Source organism: Larimichthys crocea, chromosome X (genome assembly GCF_000972845.2).
Source record: "Larimichthys crocea isolate SSNF chromosome X, L_crocea_2.0, whole genome shotgun sequence".
In the NCBI taxonomy this organism is placed as follows: Eukaryota; Metazoa; Chordata; class Actinopteri; family Sciaenidae; genus Larimichthys; species Larimichthys crocea.
The window spans coordinates 9,297,347-9,314,615 of NC_040020.1; the positions used below are offsets into that span (position 1 = coordinate 9,297,347).

The window sequence follows — 17,269 nt, forward strand, 5'->3', positions numbered from 1 at the left end:
ACAAGCCGACAAAGTAACCTGCAACCAGCGAGACAGACGATTTACAGCTCAGAGAGTCTGGATGATGTTAGCTGATGTTAGCTTGATGTTAGCTGGTGTTAGCTGATGTTAGCTGGTGTTAGCTGATGTTAGCTCATGCTAGCTGATGTTAGCTGATGTCAGCTGGTGTTAGCTGATGTTAGCTGGTGTTAGCTGATGTTAGCTCATGCTAGCTGGTGTTAGCTGGTATTAGTTGATGTTAGCTGATGTTAGCTGGTGTTAGCTGGTATTAGTTGATGTTAGCTTGATGTTAGCTTGATGTCAGCTGATGTTAGCTGGTGTTAGCTGATGCTATCCACCACGGCAGGATTTTGCTACGTTAGCTCATAAGCTAACGTTAACTAGCTAAAACCAGAATAAAACAAAATGTCTGACATGTTTCGCAGTAGTGTTAGCTCTGACTTTGGACTCCATGTCGTAGTGGGTTTTGGTCGTTTGTTGACGTTAGTGGACTCACTGGTGGACTAGTTAGTGGACTAGTTAGTGGAAGTTAAAGTTAGCTCGTGTTGCACACTATCCATTAGCAAAGGCTCAGCAGCCTCTATGGACATAATGGCAGAGGAGAAGAGACCGAAGAAGACGTTAACGGAGGAAGCTAAGAAGAGTGAGCGAGCAAGAAGCCGCCAGACAAGAGTTTATGTAACTAAGTACATTTACTCAACCTACATACTTGTACTTTCCATTTTATGTCACTTTTTACTTCGACTTGACTAAATTCAGAGTAAAATATTTAAATAAAATACTTTTTAATGATCAGCTGAAGACATATGAACAACATTATCATGTTTATGTTTACACATTACTGCACAGTCTGTATGATTATAATACAAGAATATGATGAATATAATAATGAACAATCTGGAAGGAGCCACTGAATACTTTTAAAACTTTAGCTTTTCTGTTTCTTTTACTCAAACAAACTGTTTAAAAACTTGTAAACTAACAAAACTAACAACTACTCTGTGCTCCTTTACACCTTTGTCAGCTTATGTCCTCCTCTGTAAGTCGCTTTGGATAAAAGCGTCTGCTAAATGCAATGTAATGTAATAATAATAAAAATGTTCCTCGCAGACAGCGAGGTGCCTCCAAGTCTCTGAACTTTAAAGCTATAAATCCATAAATCAGTAAAAGATATTGATTCTAGTTACACCTCATGAAGCTTTTCTAAAGTTTTATCAGTGATTTTTGTTTGTGACGAGATGAACTGACCTCAGTTTATTCTGACAAAACAAAGGGAAGTCTTTAAATCTGATCTCATGACTTCAGGTTCGAGTGGAAAAATAACAAGAGAGGCGTTGGAAGCAGGCGACCCAGAGAAGAGGAAAAAAAGCTCAGCAGGATTGAGTCCATATGAAAAGTCTGTGAATCACACTGTACGATAATGAGCCCATGACTCACTGTGGAGTTATTACAAATGTTGTCAGGGGAGATGAAGTTGGAGGCCGATCAGAGGCCGTGCGATAATCTGATGCAGGTTGTTTCACATCTGGACAAACGTATCAACAACAAACCCTCGAGCCTCCGTCCCTTCGCTCAGATGATGATGGTGGTTTGTGTTTAAAACAGTTTTAACTTTGCAGACTAACAGAGCAGCAGTGAAAGTGTCAGTCAAACGAGCCCGTACTCACAGAGATGATGATGATGCTCTGCAGGACGTCCTCCTCAGGTCTGTAGTTTGTATTCCAGATGCTTTCAGCTCCTCTCTCCTCTCCACTCTGTCTCTGCTCCGGTCTGTTCTCCTGAACTCTCCTCCTCTCTCTCTTATATCCTCTGATGCTCTCTCCACCCTCTGCTGTAATATAATTAAGACGAGACGACGGCAGGTCCGCAGCTGAGCCTCTCCAGCTGCCTCCAGATGTGTTTCACGTCCTCTTCTTTCTCATGATTCACCTCTTCACGCAGCAGACAGGTATATATGTGCCCGAGGCTGAAATGTCACTGAGCTGCAGGATCGAGTTTCCACAGAAATGGACTTTTAGTCTCTTCAAACTTGAGTTATGGACCTTTTTCATGTGTGTCCGCTTCCTACCGTCTGAACTTTAGCCTCACAAAAGCAGCTCAGAGGCTCGACCCACAGTACAGTGTAATTCTGCCACGTAAAAGAACTCAGAGAGACTTTTAGAGGAGAGGTATTTACTCTGTGTTTACTGTGTGCAGGAGAAGAAGTTCATTTACTGCTGAGAGATCTGTTACTGCGTTCATCTGCAGGTAAACATGATCACCACTTCCACCAACAACAGCAATCAAATTTAAGGACTGTGAATACTTTAAAACATTCATATCTTTACTTTGAGTAAAAGTACGATTACTCTATAAAAGTACAGACGTCGACAACCTCTGTCAATAAGATTAATTAATGATGATAATCGTTTGATAATCAGTTTATTGTTTAAGTCATTTTTCAGGCAAAACTACCAAATATCGGATCGTTCCAGCTTCTAAAATTTAAGAATTTCTTGCTGTTTATGGTCTTACAATATAATAAATATTGAATATTATATATATTTATTATATGAAGTGAATACTGTTGGAGGTTTGAACTGTTTTAAGATGACTGAACCTCACTGAGTAATGTTCACATGTAACAGGGATATAAAAATAACAGTGCAGATATAAATATGAATATGTTAACAAGCAGCAACAGTCGCAGGTATAAGTGTAATTATACAATGCGGGTTAATTAAGCTACATGTAGATATGTACAGTATTAATGGTCATTTTTATTTATTTATAGACCAAACAATTAATCAAGAAAGTAATCAGCAGATTACCGATGATGAAAATAATGTTTAGTTGCAGTCTTGTATGTTGTTGCAGGTCGAGATGTTGGTTTGATTTATATCTGTGCTTCATATTTCATGAATGTTTTCTATTGTGAAATAAATATAGTGGATTAGTAAACGTACACTAGCAGCCTCTGAAACGTAGTGGAAATGGAAATAAACTGAAGATTTATTAAATCAGAGATATGAGCCATTTAATCCACAGTATTTGAAGTAAACAACTTTTTTTCTCTGCTCCATTTACAGTGAAAAACACTAAACATCCGTTTAAAAGCTCAATCTGTTCATCTATAAGTAAAGGATTTGTATGCTCAGCTCTGCAGGAAAGAGAGAGGAGATAAAGAGTGCAGGAAATGGAATGAACTATTCTTTTATTGACTGGCATCCAGATGTTATTCCAGCTCTCTGTCTCTCTCTGTCTCTGTTTTCATGCTGCAGCCGAGGTGAAGTCAGAGTTGGCCGCCGATACACGCCTGGAGAAAATAGTGGTGAAAAAGTCAAGTGTAAAGAGGCCGAGGGAAGGAAAAGAGGCATGAAGAGAGGAGGGGAGGACAGACAGACAGACAGACAGACAGACAGACAAATGGGGTTAAATAATAATAATGACTGCAGCGCTTCAACATCTGCGCACCTCTGCTGGCGAGAGTTACCGTCCACAGCTGGTTCACATTACGACAGGCAATCTGTCACCTTCAGCTGAATTCCAGCCTCACACACACACACACACACACACACACACACACACACACACTCCCTCCCTTCGTGAGTCTTTCCTGCCTTTAAAGCCACATGACGAGGCGGTGGAGGTGGTGGAGGTGGTGCGCGTGTAACGGGTGTGTGTTCGGGCACGAAGGAAGACGACTCAAGATGCTGCTTTCCTGTATTTATTCTGCAGAAGACATCAACATAGATTATAAATCTTCTGTCTCCTCCTTCCTACACCTCTGCTCCCTCATCAGAACATAACGGGACTGTCTGAGCAGAAGTTTAAAATGTGTACAGAAAAACATTTCATAGAAAAACAATATATACAGACCCTTTCCAAAAAATTAGAATATCATAGAAAAGTTTACTTATTTCCATAATTCCATTAAAAAGGTTAAACTTTCATAGATTATAGATTCAGGGCCCACAATTCAAACAATTTCATTTATTGTATTTATTTGTTTATTTATTTATTTTGGGCTTCCAGCTCAAAAAACCCACGAAAACAGGAATTCAAAAAATTAGAAAGAAATTAGGATCACATCAAATCAGTCAAAATATGGTACTTTCTAAACGATGCGTCAATGTTCAATACTTGGTTGGGAATCCCTTTGCCTTAATCACTGCCTCGATGCGCCGTGGCATTGAGGCAATCAGCCTGTGGCATTGCCTGGGGGTTATGGAAGCCCAGATTTCCTTGATGCTTGCTGTCAGCTCTTCTTTGTTTTTGGGTCTGGTGGCCCTCATTTTCCTCTTGATAATACCCCATAGATTCTCAATGGGGTTTAGGTCTGGCGAGTTGGCTGGCCAGTCAAGCACTGCGATGGCATGGGATTAAACCAGGTTTTGGTGCTTCTGGTGGTATAGGCAGAGGCCGGGTCCTACGCTTCCTACGTTGGCTCAGGCTCAGAAGTGGCTTGACCCGAGGAACCCGACAGTTGTATCCCATCTCCCGGATGTGTCTGAATGTGGTGGTTTTTGAAGGTGTGACTCCTGCCTCATTCCACTCTTTCTGGATCTCTGCCAGATTCTTGAATCTTCTCTGTCTGATAATCTGCTGAAGTCCACGGTCATCTCTTATTCTGGTGCATCTTTTCCTGCCACATTTTGCCCTTCCACTAGACTTTCCATTGATATGCTTGGACAGCCTCCTTAGCTATGAACTTTTGTGGCTTACCCATCCTATGGAGGGTATCACTGATGGTCTTCTGGCCAGTTGTCAAGTCTGTCAGGTGCTTTGAGTTTAGTAGATGATTAGTGTGTGACACCCAGTTAAAAACATTCATGCCCTGCAAAATCTGGGCTGATTTCTTCACAGTATTCTAATTTTTTGAATTCCTGTTTTCGTGGGTTTTTTGAGCTGGAAGCTCAAAATATGTAAAAATAAACAAATAAATACTTGAAATTGTTTGAATTGTGGGCCCTGAATCTATAATCTATGAAAGTTTAACCTTTTTAATGGAATTATGGAAATAAGTAAACTTTTCTATGATATTCTAATTTTTTGGAAAGGGTCTGTATATCTACAAACAAGAAAACAATGTGGCAAAATGAACACAGCGTGGGGTGAAGTAACAAAACAACAAAATTCATAAGCCAAAAAGAAAAACACATACCTGCAGAAGACATCAACATAGATTATAAATCTTCTGTCTCCTCCTTCCTCTGCTCCTAAACATGCACACATCATGTTAAGCTAATGCTACATGAGTTACAGACTGCACGAACAAATGGCGCCAAAAACGCGAAACTAAAAACATCTATAACTCTTATATTAACGGTACAAAGCAACACAAAACAACTTGGTAACAGAAATAATATAACAGAGAATAATATTCACCAAATATTTCAACATAAATTACTACGTTTTCACAGAAAATAACACAATATTACTGCTGTATTTTCCACACAACTTACCCTCATCAGAACATAACGGGACTGTGAGGGCGGAGTGCAGGAGGAACGAAAAGGGCGGAGTGCAGGAGGAACGAAAAGGGTGGAGTGCAGGAGGAACGAAAAGTTCAGAGTGCAGGAGGTGATTAACACTTGGAAAATTTATAAAATAGTGGTAAATGAAGATAACTCATAGAGATCAAATTCAAAAATACTCAAAATAATCATACAATGATAAATAAAACTTACAAATACAAATTGAAAATATGAACTAATAAAGTGCATTTCTAACTCCGTTACAAAAGTACGAATACTTCATTACCTTACTTAAGTAGGATTTTTGGGTATCTATATTTCACTGGAGTAATTATTTTTCAGCTGACTTTTTTACTTCTACTAATTATTTCTTTAGGCAATTATCTGTACTTTCTACTTCCTTACATTTCTCATTCGATTCCCGAAAAACTGATCTACAGTGATCCAACTTTACCTATCCATGACTTGTGATGTTTTTTCGTGCCTTCCAGGGGGACAACTCCAAGGGCCTTAACATCACGGAGGAATTGGATGATGTTTATTTTATTTATTTAGTTTTATTATGAAGTAAAGGTTAATTTTTACATTTATTTAAAATATTTAACAGGGAAAAAAAAGCAAAAATTCTCACATTTTATGAAGCCGATAACATGTGGGAGATCTTTAACAATTTAATTTCATGAAACCTTTTTTATAGTAATCATTTTCTAAAAGCAATAAATTAAAGCGCGAGGCGGTTCATTAGGCAGCCATAGCAACAGTAACTAAGGGCAGCAGTGGGCGGGGCATTCTACATCAAAGGCCAGGTGTGACGTCATCAGAGAGTTTATAAGTAGTGACGCATTCTTCACTTTGCTGAAGTCGTTTGGAAGACAGACAGGTTTTGAACAGGTGATTCAGCATCGCGAGCAGAGAGAGGACAGTGCACCATGTCTTGGACTGATAGAATTCGGACACACATTGCAAACATCACGGGCCGGACAGAAAGGGAGAGGCTTCGCAGACAGGTGGAGGAGATGCAAGCTGAGCTCCAAACAGTCAAATCCAGTTTAGCACATGCGCTCACAGACCTGGATTCAAAGGAAATCTCCAACAATACGCTCAAGGAACAGCTCGCGTCTGTTAGAAAGGAGCTTTTTGAGGAGAACGTATGGAGTCGGCATCAAGGAAAGTTGTACAGCGAGGAAATAATCCAACACAGATTTGAAAACATGCAAATGAATTACAGGAACAAGAAATTACAGGACCAGTTAGAGCATGTAGAGAAAGAGATTAAGCGCATGCGAGATGACCGAAACATGATGGCACAGCAGTTCGCAGAAGTTCTGGAAAAATACGAGAGAGAACGAGAGAGAAATTCTGGAGTAGAGGAGGAGCTGAAGCAGAAAGACCTCCAGCTGCAAAGTGTCCGTGAACAATTAGAAGAGGTGAAACAGTGTTCACCTAGCCCAGGACAGACAGCAGAGGAGCAGTCTTCTGCTTCAGATGAAGCAGATGTGGACCGGTCCACATCTGCTTCACCAATCACAGAAAAGAAAGCAGAGGAGCAGTCTTCTGCTTCAGATGACATCGAGACAGATGTGGACCGGTCCACATCTGTTTCACCAATCACAGGAGAGGATGCAGAGGAGCAGTCTTCTGCTTCAGATGACATCGAAGCAGATGTGGACCGGTCCACATCTGCTTCATCAACCACCGAAGAGAAAGCAGAGGAGCAGTCTTCTGCTTCAGATGACGTCGAGACATTTGCAGAGGACACAGACACTGACGACAGACGGCCCATTCTACCTGAACCGGATTTTGACCAGCACCGAACTTTTCAAAGGATAAGGAAAAGGGTTCGAGACTTTTTCTTCTCCATCAGAAAAAGAAACCGAACACCAACAGGGACAACACGACGCTGACAGAACGGTAAGACAGAACGGTAAGTGGACATTCATATGTTTGGGTTTCCTCCGAGTGCTTCGGTTTTCCCATAAATCTGTAAAGAAAAAAAAAACTTAGACACCTGCAGTAATAAGTAATGATATATGAAATGTCTCATTCATGGGTTTCCTCCGAGTGCTTCGGTTTTTCCCATAAATCTTAAAAAAAAAACCTATAAAACTTATAACTAAAAATAATAATCATAGTAATAATAAATAAATAAATAAAATTGAAAAGATATACGATGGCTGCCTCAATCCTTGTAAACTGTTTTGAGTGAAAGTTTTAATATATTTTCTGATGTGGTCACAACAAATAAAAACATTTTATACTTAAACAATACCTTTTTCTATCTTTAATTCTTCTTCTGAACCGAACCCCACAACACGGCGCATCTGCACCCTGTGGGGGTAAGAATGATTCAAGTATTGATATTAATCACTAACATTTTGAATATTAAAATGAAAATATATTAGACTTAATAACTATTGCACAAATCGTGTCCTGCAAATTTGAAAAGTATTAGAAATTCAAAGCAGAGACTAAATTACAGTTAAACTGACGGCAAACATATATTATACAGTATTACATTATAACATTATACAGTATTTAAAAAAGAATGGATTGGTGGAAGAAGTTGATTTGTTACTGTAATTAAAAACAGGCCTAAATAAGTTTGGTAAATGGTAAATGGACTGTACTTATAAAGCGCCTTTCTAGTCTTTCTACATATCTCATTCACCCCATTCACACACATTCATACACTGATGGCATTGGCTGCCATGCAAGGTGCCAGCTGCTCATCAGTTTGATCGCATTCACACACCCATGGCACAGCCTGTGCCCAAGGACACTTCGACATGTGGACCGGAGGAGCCGGGGATCAAAAAAGACGTTTTTATATAAAATCATTGAATAAAATCATGAAGTATTGCTGAAATCTCGTATTCTAACATATATAACAGATGTAAAGCCTCAGAGCTTCTCTGGTTATCAACAGTATGTAGTGATGCAGAAAGCTGAGAGCTCATCATCACACTGAAACTGTTTCTACTGGTTGTTATTTAATCCTGGTGCTGTTTGTTTGATGTGTTTTTCTGTTAAATAATAAGAGGCAGGGCCGGCCCTAGGATTACACGCGCTCACACTTTTGTTTCTCCAACACTGTCTCACTGTGGAGGAACGCCAACATTACACCACCTCACATCCAGAGGCCGACATAGTAACATGGTGCAACCAGAAATCCTGCACTCCAAAGAGACTTAGCCGTTTTATTGTGGATGAACACTCACGTTCAGGTTTTAAATGCTCACGTTCAGGTTTTAAATGCTCACGTTCATGTTTTAAAAGCTCACGTTCAGGTTTTAAACGCTCACGTTCAGGTTTTAAAAGCTCACGTTCATGTTTTAAAAGCTCACGTTCATGTTTTAAAAGCTCACGTTCATGTTTTAAACGCTCACGGTCAGGTTTTAAAAGCTCACGTTCATGTTTTAAAAGCTCACGTTCAGGTTTTAAACGCTCACGTTCAGGTTTTAAAAGCTCACGTACTCAAGTCCTACAACACAATGTAAGACAAAACTATACCCAGACAGACAGATAATCTTGAATGAAAGTTATTATACAACCAGATTAACAAATTAGAAGATTAGAGAAAGAAAAAAAAAAAAAAAACTTCTGCTTCAGATGACATCGAAGCAGAGTGGACCGGTCAACATCTGCTTCATCAACCACCGAAGAGAAAGCAGAGGAGCAGTCTTCTGCTTCAGATGACGTCGAGACATTTGCAGAGGACACAGACACTGACGACAGACGGCCCATTCTACCTGAACCGGATTTTGACCAGCACCGAACTTTTCAAAGGATAAGAAAAGGGTTCGAGACTTTTTCTTCTCCTCAGAAAAAGAAACCAAACACCAACAGGGACAACACGACACGGTAAGACAGAACGGTAAGTAGACATTCATATGTTTGGGTTTCCTCCGAGTGCTTCGGTTTTTCCCAGAAATCTGAAAAGAAAAAAAAAACGTAGACACCTGAAATAAAAGTAATGATATATGAAATGTCTCATTCATGGGTTTCCTCCGAGTGCTTCGGTTTTTCCCATAAATCTGAAAAAAAAAACCCTATAAAACTTATAACTAAAAATAATAATCATAGTAAAATAAATAAATAAATAAATTGAAAAGATATACGATGGCTGCCTCAATCCTTGTAAACTGTTTTGAGTGAAAGTTTTAATATATTTTCTGATCGTGGTCACAACAAATAAAACATTTTATACTTAAACAATACCTTTTTCTATCTTTAATTCTTCTTCTGAACCGAACCCCACAACACCGGCGCATCTGCACCCTGTGGGGGGTAAGAATGATTCAAGCATTGATATTAATCACTTACATTTTGAATATAAAATGAAAATATATTAGACTTAATAACTGTTGCACAAATCGCGTCCTGCAAATTTGAAAAGTTAGAAAATTCAAAGCAGAGACAATTACAGTTAAACATGACGGTAAACGTATATTATACAGTATTACATTAAACTATACAGTATTTAAAAAAGAATGGATAGGTGGAAGAAGTGATTTGGTACTGTAATTAAAAACAGGCCTAAATAGTTTGGTAAATGGTAAATGGACTGTACTTATAAAGCGCCTTTCTAGTCTTCAACATACTCATTCACCCCATTCACAACACATTCATACACTGATGGCACAGCCTGTGCCCAAGGACACTTCGAACTGTGGACCGGAGGAGCCGGGGATCGAACCGCCGATCATCTGATTAGAGTTACCGTGGTTACAGGAACACCCTGAAACTTTAGAATGAAAATCAAAAAAGACGTTTTTAATAAAATCACGTTAAAAATCATGAATGCATATGATTGCACCTCATTGCTGAAACTCGTATTCTAACATATATAACAGATGTAAAGCCTCAGAGCTTCTTTGGTTATCACAAGTATGTAGTGGATGCAGAAAGCTGAGAGCTCACATCACACTGAAACTGTCACCAGCTGCAGAAACGCTCTGGTTGTTATTATAATCCTGGTGCTGTTTGTTTGATGTGTTTTTCGTTAAATCATAAGAGGCAGGGCCGGCCCTAGGATTACACACAGCTACCATTTTTGTTTCTCCAACACTGTCTCACTGTGGAGGAACGCCAACATTACACCACCTCACATCCAGAGGCCGACATAGTAACGATGCAACCAGAAATCCTGCACTCCAAAGAGACTAGCCGTTTTATTGTGGAGGAACACTCACGTTCAGTTTTTAAAAGCTCACATTCATGTTTTAAACACTCAGTTCATGTTTAAATGCCCATGTTTCATGTTTTAAAAACGCTCACGTTCATGTTTTAAAATGCCATGTTCATGTTTAAAAAGCTCACGTTCAGGTTTTAAAAGCTCACGTTCAGTTTTAAAACGCTCACGTTCAGTTTTAAATGCTCACGTTCAGTTTTAAAAGCTCACGTTCAGGGTTTTAAAAGCTCACGTTCAGGTTTTAAGCTCACGTTCAGGTTTTAAAATGCTCACGTTCAGGTTTTTTAAATGCTCACGTTAAGGTTTTAAATTTGCCCTCACGTTCAGGTTTTAAAAGCTCACGTTCATGTTTTAAACGCTCACGTTCATGTTTTAAACGCTCACGTTCAGGTTTTAAACGCTCACGTTCATGTTTTAAATGCTCACGTTCAGGTTTTAAAAGCTCACGTTCATGTTTTAAATGCTCACGTTCATGTTTTAAACGCTCACGTTCATGTTTTAAATTCTCACGTATCTTGAACGGCTCTTATCATTTCTGCTCTGGTGCTTTTAAGTCATTGCCTCCAAATGAGTCAGTGTCTAGAAAAATTTGGGAAGTGGCCTCACCAGAAACAGGAAACCCAACACTTTACAGTTTATTAGCCAACAACACAGAAACACTGAGCGAATACGCAGCAACAACTTCAACCGTGAACAGCTCCACATACACCACTCGATAAATTACAGCATGGCGGCTCGACCGTTCTGGCATCTTTCTTCGAGGTTGACTTGGATATTTGTCTTTTCATTCCCGTCTACGGGCTCAGGAATGGACGCACCAAGTAAGACATCCAAACTAAGGTTTGACAGGCGCAAAGAGACACTTTACGCATCAGGAATGTAACTTTAAGTGTTTGCAGCCAAAGTAATTTAGATTTGTGTTTGTCTAGTGATTCTTTTTTATTAAAATCATATTTTTGTTGTTACTGAGTACTTGTTTCATCTATAAATGTCAGAAATTGGGTCAAAGTTTCCCAAAACTCGGCATAAAGTGTCAAAAACCCAGAAATCCACACATCTCGGTCAGACCAGGAGTGTCTTTGCTTAATAATCGTCTTAAACGACTGATTAATTATCAATACTGCCGCAGATTAAGCTTCTTAACAGCTAACCTCCATGTTCTGTCGCCCTCACAGAGCTATTCCTGGAGAGCTCTGTGTTTGTGGCCTTCGCAGACAAAGGGCTCGACATTCAATGTGGGTTGGAGATCCCAGCAAACTATTCTCAGGACGTCTTGAGGTGCTACGATCCGTCCCACAGAGAGATCTATAAATGCGACACCCCTTCGACTGGCAACGAGGTTAAGCCTTTGTGGCCCGTGCTGGAGCTGAGGAACCTGATGAGTTCAGGAGAATACTTCTGTCAATATAAAACGGTCAGGGTGTACTGGTTTCTTCGAGTGACACGTGAGTATGAAAGACAAGAGATATGAATAATCAATAGTTTGATCATTTATATTAACTGATTGATTTATAGAGCTTTAAACAACCTTACAGGCTGAATTCAGGGCGAGTCATCACCAGGAGCTGCTCACATTTATGACGGCGTAATTAGATGTTATAATTAGAACTGATGTCTTTAAGAACATTTTGTCTCTGTGACCTCACAAAAAAACATTGTTATTTAACGGATCAGCTCCCTCAAACTGCAGAAAGAGAGGTTTGTTGACGTTGTCGTTGGGTGAGGAGAAACTTAATAAACTTTGTGAAACGTCCACAGCAGATTCTTAATCAATCAAACTGTCTAAATTCTGCATTAAATTGGACTCATTAGGTTTCTGTCCCTGTAAAATCATTATACCTGTTCGTCACGGTAACGTCTCCAGACGACTTTTAAAAGTCGAGTTGTTGAGTTCAGGAAATGCAAATTGTATCTGCTTGTAAATTCGTCCAATGCCATGAAGTTATTTCTTCGTTTGTGTCTGTTTGTCTCAGTGTGTTGGCTTCGAGTAATAACGATAAACCTGCCGATGGTTTTTAGGACAGTGAAGGAGCCGTAACGTTTTTTCAAATTTGAGGTGATGACGACTTACGTCATAGTAGCATCCTTAACCCTTTATACTGCCTTACAGTAAAGACCAATGACAGGATAACGAATTAACGTAGTCTCCGTGATGTCACCCACAGGTTTCCAAAGATTGGCAGTTACTAAACTTAGATGTTTTTTCTGTGGCTTCACAGCCATTTTGTCATCGCTCTGTTGACGTTTCTGTATTTGTTTTCCCCAAATGAGAAGTTAAGAACACGCGTGACCAATGAATATGAAGTGTAGCATAGAAAAAGTGATGGGACGGGAAGTTTAGTTTACGCATATATGCAGAAATATGAATAATTGTTTATGGCTTTGCTCTTTTTTTATGACCCGTATCTGACAGATAAAGGCAAAAACAACAGAACAAAAGTTCTGCTTGGCACAAAGTTACTTATTTTCACAATGTCTGCATGTCAGCACTTGAAGATGAAAATATCCCATAAAGTCAGAAAAATAAACGTAATTTTATTAAACAGAAACATTTGTTCTTGTTTGTTATCCCTTTATTTATATTGTGATCCTTCAGATTCACCTTTGGACCCCTTTCAGAGTATTTACTGATTTCATCCCAAAATATGTGACGTATGTTCAGCCACCTGCTTCACAGATGAGGAATTCATCCAGGTGTGATTCCACCTGAGCGAACTGACGTTGAACCGTGTGTGTGTGTGTGTGTGTGTGTGTGTGTGTTTTCCAGACCACGACTACAAGGACGTCGGAGTGTTGGATTATATGGACATCCCAGTCAGCGTCCTCACCATTGTGCTGCTGGTTTTCAGTGTGGTCGGCTCGGTGTATGTCTTCAGAGGAAATTGGGTAAGACGTGTAAGAACGTGACATTACTGCTCCGTTACAGACGCGTGAAGCTGCCAGGAAGTGTTGTAAACCAGTTTCATCCTTTCTACACAATTAATTAGCAACTTTTTCAGAGTTTACTGATATTTTATAAACCAGACAACAGAAAATAAAGAAAATAAGTGGCAGAATAATCAAAAATAATAATTTGTTCAGGAAGAATCCTGAACAGATTTCAGTTGAAGTTTGTGAACAACCTTCTTGTTCTCAGCTGGATTTGCTGTTCTCTGATATCTGGAAGTTTTATTTGCCTTCTTGTCATCAAACCTCTTCAAAAAAACAAGAGCAACAAGATAAACGTCTGATTAGCGACGACAAACCAAACCGTCCCTTTGTAAGTGACGCTCATGGTGGTCCTGAGTCTGCTCTCACTGAGGGCGATATCTTCACACAGTGATTCAGGATAAACTTCAGTCCTGGTCCGTTTGGATCTTAGTGCTTCCTTTGGCACAGCTGACCATACAACACTACAATAAAGACTGGAAAACTGGGCTGAACTCTGAGGCCGTCCTATCTCCAGGACAGGAACTACTTTATCGTACTTGGCAGCATGCAACCACCGTTACCTCATCTTTGATTGTTTTCATGGCTCGAGTCTCTCCTGTTATGTTCCAAGAATTAAATTATAGCATCTTAAGGGTGTCGTTTAGCTCAGTTGGTAGAGCAACCGCCCCATGTACATGTACATGTCTCTATCAAAAATGAAGCTTGAAAAGGGCAAAAAAATCTTTATTTATAAATCTTTATCTAAATTCAAGCATCTTATAATTAACTCTGAGTCCAGTCACAAAACTAGAGACGGAGCTGCTGCTCAAGAGTCTTAGTTTGTGTCTTTTTGTCATTTACTAGAACGAAAACACGAGTGACCCTGGAAACACCGACAGAAAGAGAAAGAACAACAGACAAGAGAGGAAGGAGAGCGAGGCGAAGGAAGACAACGTGAACGTGATAGCTCCGTCTTTCTATGCTGTAAGCACCTTTCTGCTCATCAGACACATTTCACCTCAGGTAAATTGTACCATTGTATTTCTCTTCCATCCTTCCTGACTTGAGCTGTTTATCTCAGAGTCTAGAGCCTCGGCCCAGGTCCATTTATGATGTGCTGGACCGCTCAGCTGTCACAACAGAGCCGCCCCAAAGCAAAGCTAAACCCAAGAAGAAGGAACCCCAAAAGACGGTCAGTGTGAACTTTGTCATATTTTCTGTTTATCAGTGGAAAACAGTAAGTAAACATGCAGTCGGTGACCTGTCCTCTATTCCCTCCACAGACGGTGCAGACCTCACAGCCCGAGCAGGAAGGCGTGTTTGAGTCCATCTATGAGAACTTTTAAAGTATAAATGAAGTTCAACAGATGAGATGGTCTCAGTTTGCTTTGCAAAGTGACCAGCATTTAAATGTTGTAGCTAGTTGCAATACTGTGTGTCCATTTATTGTATCTGCAAAGTGTCTAATGGAGTAAAAGTACCTCAGAATTATACTTAAAGGTCCAGTGTTTAGGATTTAGTTGCATCTAATGGTGTAATCGCTGCATTGCAATCTCCTTACCTCACTCTCACCTTCCTAATATAAAGGATTAACAGCACTTTAAGGTCTAGAGTCAGTATTTAGTTTGTCTGTTCCCACTGTAGATATAAAGTAAAAAATATTCTTATTTTCAGGTGATTATACATGCATGAAAACACAGTTATGAATATTATATTCCATGTCTGCCTTATTCTGAAAATAAAGGCCCCAAATCTTACACACTGCACTAGAACACTAACGTTAAAATTAGTAACACCGTCACTAACGTCAGGTGTATTTTACCCAATATAATATCCCTGATAAAATACAGTTTTTATCAATTTACGTAAAAGTACAACACTGTATGCCAAATTGTAGTACTCTTCTTTAATTTCCCAGTATACAATATCACATAAAATAAAAAATAAAAAGGTACCATTGGGGACCCTTTAAAAAGGCAGCAAAATTATTGAAAAATCAGGTAACCCTTAACGAGAAATTTCCTAACAAAAAGAATAATGGAGCTGGGAACTTGTTCTTTGGTCCACCCATTCCTGGGACATGTGAGCCTTGTCTGGTGAAGGCACAGACTTCCTGCATCACTGATAACTGTGAGAGAGATGGACAAAAGAAATGTCACTAACGAACACATGCCTCTTGAAAAAAACCATAGATGGGAGGAGGGAAACAAACATCCCATTAATGACATCAGTGAGCAGCCTGAAGCTACCCAAGGACCCATGCAACTCAGACAGCAGCAACACAATGAAAATCACATGACAAGAACTGTGTCCAGTCCAGTCCAGTCTAGTACTCAAGTAAATCTCAGTCCCCTTCCACCTCTGGCTCCAACAGGCTGCAGACATTACATAAATAAATAAATAAATAAATAAATAAATCTTTCTTAGTCTCATTTCCGGCTCAAAACACATGATTTCTACATGGTCTGTAACATATGACCATATATGGATATTTCCTTTTACGGTAAGCACCGCCCTTTTACTTGCATTGACCAATGATATCGTGAGTTCTGGATCCTACCAGCCAATGACAGCGCTCCGTTGTCAGTCGGCCTCCCTGGTTCTGTTTGTTGTGTTTGGGTCCGTCATGGCTGCTGAGGGAGACTTCCTGGCGCGGTACCGAGCCGTGTCCAACAAGCTGAAGAAGTGAGTTCGTAATCCGCGTCAGTTTAAATAGAAATAAGACTCAACATCACGGCTTAGCGTGACGTGACGTGACAACACCGCTGCGTGTGATTAATACAGGCTAGCTGCGTGAAGCTAACCGTTAGCCTGTCAGTGACGTTATTTAACCGACATTTGCGTGGATTTAACGCGTTTTTACCACGCAGATATCTTCTTAACCGTTTAGTTAAGGCTCGTGAACAGTAATGTCTGTTGTGTTGTTGTGTTTTTCGATTGATGTTAGGTCGCTACAGGAGCTCAAAACCAGCTAGCGACCCTTTACACAAGCTACACACGGGTGTTACGATTTAAAGAGCGACCGTGTTAACTGGCGACCCCTCAGCTGTTGCCGTGGTTACCACAGCGAATAGGTAGCTGTTCAACCACAGACACACCAGTTAACACGGTCACCAGTTAAACCATAACACCTTTTTAAAATCAAATTTTTGATATTTTATCTGGTTTAATAACTTATTTTTAATCACACCTCACATTTCTCCCTACTTTGTACATATCAACACTGCCAACTTGCTGTATATACCTCTGCACAATATATTTTATTTTATTTTATCGTATTTACTATTGCTTTTTTGATATTTTATTATGTACAGTTTGCTTTATAGTATATTTTTATTCTTATGTTGTCACTTGTCACTTTGTGTAATGCTGCTGCTGCACTGTAATTTCCCAGCTTGAAATAAATAAAGTATATCTATCTATCTATCTTAATCCTCACAGGCGTTTTCTCCGGAAACCAAATGTAGCTGAGGCGAGTGAGCAGTTTGGTGAGTGCCTGTAACCATGACGACAGCTTTACATTATTGTGTATTAAACATCCACTGTGCCTGATTTATCCTCTGAACATGTAAACATCACATGACCTGCTCCTGATTTATCCTCTGAACATGTAAACATCACATGACCTGCTCCTGCTGCTGATGCTGTACACACACTGTCACATCCACAGGAACAACCTGCTACAGAAATCATATTTATTATTTATTTATTA

At 39.6% G+C, this 17,269-nt stretch overlaps 4 protein-coding genes across 4 annotated transcripts in view; 3 read left to right on the forward strand and 1 right to left on the reverse strand.

The window, feature by feature from the left end:
* The window catches only part of si:ch211-243a20.3 (uncharacterized), a 4,759-nt gene extending 2,663 nt beyond the window's left edge, over positions 1-2,096 (reverse strand). The window contains exon 1 of the mRNA XM_019256374.2: positions 1,668-2,096. The gene's annotated coding sequence lies outside the window, so the exon portion shown is untranslated. The remainder of the gene's footprint in view (positions 1-1,667) is intronic.
* Positions 2,097-6,226: 4,130 nt separating this feature from the next.
* LOC113746504 (unconventional myosin-XVIIIa-like) lies at positions 6,227-9,504 on the forward strand. Its single transcript, XM_027282452.1, has 2 exons — positions 6,227-7,134; positions 9,096-9,504. The coding sequence occupies exons 1-2, from the start codon at positions 6,386-6,388 to the stop codon at positions 9,319-9,321; spliced, it is 975 nt and encodes a 324-aa protein (XP_027138253.1). The 5' UTR covers positions 6,227-6,385; the 3' UTR covers positions 9,322-9,504.
* A 1,669-nt stretch (positions 9,505-11,173) lies between these two features.
* LOC104937541 (uncharacterized) lies at positions 11,174-15,155 on the forward strand. The gene is made up of 6 exons (XM_010753793.3): positions 11,174-11,468; positions 11,823-12,092; positions 13,415-13,533; positions 14,422-14,541; positions 14,639-14,749; positions 14,841-15,155. Exons 1-6 carry the CDS (start codon positions 11,375-11,377, stop codon positions 14,901-14,903), a joined length of 777 nt encoding a protein of 258 aa, XP_010752095.2. The 5' UTR covers positions 11,174-11,374; the 3' UTR covers positions 14,904-15,155.
* Positions 15,156-16,095: 940 nt separating this feature from the next.
* f8a (coagulation factor VIII associated) overlaps positions 16,096-17,269 on the forward strand; it is a 6,068-nt gene continuing 4,894 nt past the window's right edge. The window contains exons 1-2 of the mRNA XM_019256440.2: positions 16,096-16,242; positions 16,999-17,045. Coding sequence (XP_019111985.2) covers positions 16,124-16,242; positions 16,999-17,045 — 166 coding nt within the window. The 5' untranslated portion in view covers positions 16,096-16,123. The remainder of the gene's footprint in view (positions 16,243-16,998; positions 17,046-17,269) is intronic.

What these genes read in the sequence shown, in the direction of transcription:
- LOC113746504 (XM_027282452.1), top strand. Translation starts at nt 6,386, where the DNA reads ATGTCTTGGACTGATAGAATTCGGACACACATTGCAAACATCACGGGC. An exon ending in GCAGATGTGGACCGGTCCAC is followed by an intron (nt 7,135 to 9,095) that starts ATCTGCTTCATC and finishes GGACCGGTCAAC; the next exon opens with ATCTGCTTCATCAACCACCG.
- LOC104937541 (XM_010753793.3), top strand. Translation starts at nt 11,375, where the DNA reads ATGGCGGCTCGACCGTTCTGGCATCTTTCTTCGAGGTTGACTTGGATA. An exon ending in CTCAGGAATGGACGCACCAA is followed by an intron (nt 11,469 to 11,822) that starts GTAAGACATCCA and finishes TCGCCCTCACAG; the next exon opens with AGCTATTCCTGGAGAGCTCT. An exon ending in CTGGTTTCTTCGAGTGACAC is followed by an intron (nt 12,093 to 13,414) that starts GTGAGTATGAAA and finishes TGTGTTTTCCAG; the next exon opens with ACCACGACTACAAGGACGTC.